Genomic DNA, 7,334 nt, shown 5'->3' on the forward strand with positions numbered 1-7,334 from the left:
AAAGGGCTGGGGATGTGGCTCAGTGGTCGAGAGCCCCTGAGTTCAATGCCAGGTTTCAAAAAAAAAAAAAATCTTTTAAATCACCTCTAAAGGTTTCCTTCCGTCTCTTCACTACCGTTAACATGACTTTGGGGGTTAAGTTTCCAACACATGAAATTTGGGGACACACTTAAATCCCGGCCTACGTCTGTGGGCCTGCCCCATGCTAGGTGAGGAAGGAATAAGTCAGTCAACAAGACGGACAACATCTGCTCCTGAGACTGACAAAGTCACACAAGATCAACGAGTCGGATGGGTTCCGTTTAGACGGTGATGAAAGTTAAGAAGAAAAATAAAACCATGAACAGGGTCGGGGCGCCGGGGTTCCTGTCCCGGAACACTAGGAGGTGGGTATTACTGATTTCATTTCACAAATGAACGAGCAGAGTTTCTAAGAGAGGAAGTCACTTCTGGCAGTGGCAAAGGAAGTGGGACCTTAATTTGCCTTTGTGGGTTTCCTCCCAGCTTTGATCTCTGGATGATCCACTAAAGCCCAGAGAAAAAGAAGTCAGGGGGGAGGGGGGACACCCAGGACCCGGCAGGGCTGCCTGGGGCAGCTGTGCAACCCGTGCACTGCACAACTCCAGGAGCGCGGTCCACAAAGACCACGGTATGAAGGCTGCACCCCCAGGGTCAGGGAGATCTAGCCCAGCGATTCTCGTGAGGTGGTCCCCAGACCAGCAACCTCACCATTACCTGAGAATACGCTAGAAATACAGATTCTGGGGGGCCACCCCTGACCTCCTGATGGACCAAGTCCAGCTTTTATTCCACATGAAACAGAACCATGGGAGGGTTCTGTTTCACGCTGACAAGAGGTGATGGTGCCTCCGATGGGGCTGGTGGCCATGGAGAGGACAGGCAAGGGTCACATTCTGCACAGACGTTAACAGTGCAGCCAATTTGCTGATGGCTCCTGCTATGACGGACGCCTTCACCACTGTCCCAAAGCAATGGGGCCGAGTGACCACGGACTGAAACCAGGAAGCAAAATAAACCTTTCCTCTTTATAAGCTGATTGTCTCAGGCGTTTTGTCAGAGTGACACAAAGCTGACCCACACAGTGGGTACGAAGAAGAATGCACTTAACTGATGTCACCAGCCCAGTACTGTTATAAGTACTTAACACGCTTTGTCCAACACTGTTGTGACAGAGCTACGCCATTAACAGACCAAACACCTCTGTGTCCTTCCAGAGTCAGATGTATTGAATGACAACAAATCCGCTGAGTACACCTCTTTCAGCAGTTGCCATTCACCAAATACTTGTGGGTCCCCTGTTGTCATAGCGGAGCAATTACCGGTTCTTTTGTTCCTGTCTGAACCACTAATATCTGTAAGGCTCGAGTCACACAGCACACTTCACACCACTTAGATAGATAGATAAAATATGATACAGGAAACTCACAGGTTCCAGAGACGGAACAGAGAGCAAAGGCACAGAGCAGATACACATGCAAAGACTCAGTGTAGGTGACCTAGAAAGATCAGGAACCAGCCCAAGGACTGCGCAGAGCCATCAAAGTGCAGGAACTTGTGGGGTGTGGTGGTGCACGCCTGTCATCCCAGCAGCTGGGGAGGCTGAGGCAGGAGGAACGCAAGTTCAAAGCCAGCCTCAACGACAGCAAGGCCCTAAGCAACTCAGTGAGAAACGTGTCTCTAAATAAAAGGGCTTCGTGGTTAAGCACCCTTGGGTTCAATTTCCAATACAAAACAAAACAAAAAAACAAGTGCAGGAACCCAATCTAGTCTAGGCCAAGGTCCTGATGGGTGGCAGTCTCAGGGTGTCAGCCTGAAGGGCCAGCTTGGAGTGGACCGGTGTGGTCGTCACCAGTAGGAGAAACCGCACTCTGCTGAAGCCCAAAGACAGAGAATCAGAGGCGCATCGCTGTGGTGACTTTGTTGGGCAAGGCTCCTGACAAGTGACCAGGTGACCAGGTCAGGGTGCCACCACATCCCGTCTTGGGGTACGCCTCCTGTTATGGGTCTCGGGAGAGGGGTTGCTTCATTGGGTGTCCACGCATCTGGGTGCTTCTGATTAACTGGCTAAGTCACAGGTGGTCATTTTATTTGGACATTTCATTTATCCCTTGTGCCTGCCCTATGATGGGGCCGGGCAGATGGTGGCTGTCCCCTTGCGCAGACACAGCGCGGGGTCACCCCCCCTCAGCACTTACACTCAGAGCGGAGTAACTGGCGCAGACTGCACGCCTTGGGGGCTCTGGGCGGCCTCCCCACGACTCTCCCGTGGTCTCCTCCAGCATCCAAATGTCGCCATTCTATGACCAATCATGTTCTGTCGCCCCCACCAGGTGTCCCCTCTCCGGGTGCCGCTGCCTATGACCAAGCCCCAAGCCTGGACGCTGCTTTGGAGGGTGAGTTGAAGTAGGAAAAAGGACAAATGCCCTTGCGTGTTAGTTTACTGGTGTCACCCAGCGCCCCAACCAGGTGGCTGTTAAATTAAAACCACATGTCTGGTGCGACAGTTCTGGGTGTTGGCGGCGCCCCCTGTGTGAAGGCTCTGGGGGAGCCGCCTTCACCTCCCCAGCCTCTGGTGGCTGCCGGGACCCTTGGCTTGTGCACCCCGCTCGGCCTCGGCCTCCGTGGGGATGCGGGTTCCTTCCCGGGTGCGGTCACCGCCAACCTTCCTCCTCTGCTAAGGACCCGCCGCTGGACCAGGCTGACCGCCGCGTGGGTATGACCTCATTTTAACCTCATTACTCCGCGCAAAGACCCTATTTCCAAAGAAGGTCACCATTCAGGGGCTGCTCCCTAAGGGGTCAGGACTTCATCTGTGTTTTGGAGGACACGATTCCGCCCGCAATGCCTCGTTAAATAAGATCTTTCCCTGCTTTCGTCGTTGATGGGTTTTGCAGAGCTGGAATGGAACCCAGCACTAGGGTGACTTGGGCTCATTTTAATTTGACTTTATTTCATTCACAAATTTCTTTTAAATAACTCAATTTAAATTTTTGAATTTTGCAGTGCGCCATGCCTGTCATCCCAGCAGCTCCGAAGGCTGAGGCAGGAGGATGGCGAATTCCAAGCAGCCTCAGCAACAGCGAGGCGCTAAGCAACTCAGTGAGACCCTGTCTCCAAATAAAATACAGTGGTCGAGTGCCCCTGAATTCAATCCCTGGAACCAAATAAAATGAAATAAAATAAAATTTTGACATTCTGGGCGGCGGTGCAGCTCCGTGGCAGAGCACTGTACCCAGCCTGGGCAAGACCCTGGGTTCCAACTCCAGCACCACAAAACAACAAAAGTCATATTTTTTATATTCACTAATGATATAGTCAGTATTGTTACTTCTTGATACAAAGAGAAATTCTAATGTTTTAGAATAAAATCTTCTTTCTGGAAAATATGAAATGCAATTTTCATTTATGCTCCAGAATCAGGCTCAACCGCCCCTCCAGGGTCCGACCCTGTCCAGCCGTAGACGCCCCTGTCCTGCCTCTTTCAGGCCGCCAGGTGGCGCTCGCCAGTCAGGAAGTCCTCCGAGGGTTCCTCTCTATGATCCCCGCTGCGGCCTGGGCGACCCGGAAGTCCTGGGTGGGGAAGAAGGCAGTGCTTCCGGGTAGGAGTGAGGTGACCCCGGCCGGCGCTGGAATCTGCGGCGGAGCAGACATGGGGGCGCACCTGGCCCGGCGCTACCTGGGCGATGCCTCGGTGGAGCCCGACCCTCTGCAGATGCCCACCTTCCCGCCCCAGTACGGCTTCCCGGAGCGCAAGGAGCGCGGTAAGGCCCAGTGCGCAGGCGCGGCTGGCGGGAGTGGGGCGCGGACGCGGGACCCAGGCAACTCAGAATCCTCTGCGCGGACCTGGCCTCCGTGCGAGGAAGTCCCAGGCGCCGGTGACCCTGCCGAGTATCGGGCATTCCAGGACGGGGACCGACTGGAGCAAAGGCCCGGGGACAAAAGAGAGGCTGCCAGAGCTGGCCTTTGTCCTGGGGGCAGCGGGGAGCCTTGAGAAGGCTTGGGGGTAAGGGACACGTTCTTGTACCCCCGTGCAGGTGTCGCTCCTGTTCAGGTGGGCACAGACGACGCAGGGCGGGCTCGCGCCGCGCATCAGGGACTAGAGATGCCGGCGCCGTGTTCAGTGACCTCCCAGCCCGGGAGGGAAGACGGCGGGACCAGGCAGATCTTGGGGGGCACAGTTGGCAGGTATCAGAGCAGCCTTAGGAGGCAATAGGTAGAAGATGAGAAAGGGATGAGTAGCAGGTGACCGGAGGAGAGTCACGGAGAGGACAGAGCCCGTGCTACTAAGCAGAGGAGGGACACAGATTGCTGTGTCTAGAGGTTGCTGTGACTGCTGGGTGGACGTCGACTTGGGGTCAGAACCTCCAAGTAGTAGGGGTAAAGAAAGGTCTGTGTCTGAGAGAATGTTGGAGGGTGTCCCCTCTCCAGGTGGTCCTAAAGTCGCATCTGAGCCTGCATTCCCCGTGCACCTGCTTCCCAAACACCAGGGCCCCCTGTGCCTTTCTCTTGCTGGCCAAAACCGTGGTGGGGGGCGGCGGCCCCCTTTCCTTGGCATCTACCCCTGTGCCGGCAGAACATGATTGGGTGGGGGCTGCTGACGGCCTCCTGGGTGCTCCTCCAGTGGCTCGTTGATGTTGCCTGGCATTCCTGACACATCCCCAGACCGTCACTGTCTCTTCCTCCCTCCTCTTATTGAGAAAACAAGCCACCAAAAAGGGGCTCTCTTGGGCTCCCTGCCCCCATTTGCCCTCAGGCTCCTCCTCACCTAAGCCCCTGCTACAGATGAGCCCTTTATGGCCCCCATTCCATCTGCCCAGACTCAAGGAGTCTCCTTCAGCCAGCCTTCCTCTCTGACACTAGTTTTCCCTTCATTGTTCCCCATTGTTGTACAACCCCCTGGCCCCACCTCCCCCTCTCCCCCTGCCACTTCACTTAAAGGGCTCTGTCAAGCCCTCCTGAGGACTCTGTCACCAAGCCCCATTGTCGTCAGTGCCCACTTCTTACCTAACCTTCACCACTGACACCTCCGGAAAGACCCTCCCCACCTGGCCTCCAAGACTCAACCTCGCTTGGGGCTTCTACGCTAAATTCCTCTTGGCCTCCCCTTTGGTGCCCTAAGGCTCAGGCCTTGTCCACCACTGCCTGGGAGGAAGTGTGGGTCTCCACCAGTGTCTTGGCTTCAAGCGTCTTCTGCATGCCAGGGCTCCAGGGGCTTTAGCCTACCCTCCCCCTCACAGCCCACTGCTGATGTTGACGGCGTCCTGCCACCTGGCCTCTCACCGCAAGCCCTTTACACCTGTCTTCTGAACACTCTGCTCCCGTGTACCCAACACTCCCTCTCCTTCATCCTTACCATTGCCAGACAGTCTGTGACACTGTGTCCTACCTGTCTGTTCTAACTCCCTCCAGGGGCAGGGACTTGTCTGTCATGTCCCCTGCCGTGTACCCATGAATACACCATGCATGCAGCAGGTACCCCATAAGGCCTTGCTGGCTGATTATAAGTTCCAAACACAGGAGGAGTCAGATTGCTCTCTAAGCCCCAAGTGTAGGTGTCTCGGCGGAGGGATATAAGTGGATAGCTGGGCCTGGGGCTAGAAGATGTGTGCAGTTGGGGGACCAGATGGGGTTCCTTAACATAAAGGATGGAAGTTGCAGCCATGGATAAGGACCCACTCTAATCCATGAATGGCTCTCAGGAAACAAACAGTTAATGTTTGGGTTTGGGGCAGCCTAGAAATGGGCAGAAGCCCGGGGAAGGTGCCGCCTGGCATGATGGAGTAAAAGCCAAAAGAGGCAGAATGCAGGAGACGAGAAGCTGGCTGAGGGAGGGAGAGAATCGTGGCTGGGAAGCAGAGGGGGAAGCCAGCCTGAACTTGATACGTGGCCACATTGTGGTGTGGGTGGAGGGAGCCAAGCCCGAGACAGGCAGAGGTGAGGAGGGGAAGGCTTGGTCCCACCGATTTGGCAGGGTGCTCAGCAAGGAGGCCAGGGACACAGGGTCACCAGCCACTGTGAGCACAGGCTAGGGTACACAGCCACAATTCCTCTTGGCCCCCGTCAGCCTCCTGAAGGTTGATTTCCCCGGGGGTCAGTTTTGCCAAGGGAGTGGGATACCACGACCACAGGATAGCCCAGCTTTCTTGAGGCCTGAGCCTAAGTACCGTTCGTTATAAGCAGCTCCAGTCAACCACAGACCATGTGACAGTGTGAAGCTCCATCACCTGTTGCTGTCTTAGTCTGTATAGTACATTCTGATGTTCACACAGTGATGAAGTCACCTAATGATGCATTTCTGAGAACTGTCCTTGTCATTGAATGATATGGCTAGTCATTGGCTCAGGGAACTTCCATGCTGGAGGCTGTAAATCCTTCGTGTAGGAGGAAGGTGACAGTGACCTGGCTAATGCAGAGCTGGGATTCCACCCTGCAGCCCTACCCCATACTGGGAAGGGGCCAGGGGAGCGCTGGGGGAAGCTTTTCTGAGCCCCAGTCTGCAGCGGGGGCTGTTTGAAGGGTCATGACATCCCTGGGGAGGGGAGGCAGGACCCGGTGCTGTTGATGAGGAGGTGGAGGTGAGCGGGCCACCCCTCTCCTGGCGGCCTCAGTGCCAGGGTTACCTTTGGACACACAGGGAAAAGACTCTTCTCCATCAGCATGCCACCATGTCCTCAGTGGGGACTGTCCCTGGAGTAGGGGCACGGGCGGGCTGTCCACCCGTGCTGAGCCCTGCCGCTCTCCTCAGTGATGGTGGCCACGCAGCAGGAGATGAACGAGGCACAGCTGACGCTGCAGCAGCGTGACTACTGCGCCCACTACCTCATCAAGCTGCTCAAGTGCAAGCGCGACAGCTTCCCCAACTTCCTGGGCTGCAAGCACGAGCAGCACGACTGGGACTACTGCGAGCACCTCGAGTGAGCCCCCGACCCCACGCACGGCAGGCACCACTGGCCCACGCCTCAGCTGGCCCAGGCCAGCAGGGGGAGACGGGAGGGCTCCAGGTTGGGCAGGTGGCTGGAACCACCTGGGGTGTCACCGCCCAGCACCAGTCAAACAGAGGAATGGGCTGAGATCAGAACCAGGGGCAGTGGACAGGGGAGTCCCGCCCAGAGCTGAGACCCTTCTCTCCCCTCAGCTACGTGAAGCGCATGAAGGAGTTTGAACGGGAGCGGAGGTTGCTCCAGCGGAAGAAGCGGCGGGAACAGAGGGAGGCCCGTTTGGCCAAAGCCCAGGAATCTGCAGTGGACCCGGCTCTGTAGGTCACCCACCATCCTCTGGACCAGTCCAAGAAATAAAAGCCTCCAGGCCCCTGA

At 56.1% G+C, this 7,334-nt stretch overlaps 1 protein-coding gene across 1 annotated transcript; it reads left to right on the top strand.

Annotated features, from left to right (window-relative positions):
• Positions 1–3,598: 3,598 nt before the first annotated feature.
• Positions 3,599–7,334, top strand: Ndufb7 (NADH:ubiquinone oxidoreductase subunit B7). Its single transcript, XM_026399737.1, has 3 exons — positions 3,599–3,782; positions 6,767–6,935; positions 7,157–7,334. The coding sequence occupies exons 1-3, from the start codon at positions 3,671–3,673 to the stop codon at positions 7,278–7,280; spliced, it is 405 nt and encodes a 134-aa protein (XP_026255522.1). The 5' UTR covers positions 3,599–3,670; the 3' UTR covers positions 7,281–7,334.

Source organism: Urocitellus parryii, chromosome 3, assembly GCF_045843805.1.
Source record: "Urocitellus parryii isolate mUroPar1 chromosome 3, mUroPar1.hap1, whole genome shotgun sequence".
Classification (NCBI taxonomy): domain Eukaryota; kingdom Metazoa; phylum Chordata; class Mammalia; order Rodentia; family Sciuridae; genus Urocitellus; species Urocitellus parryii.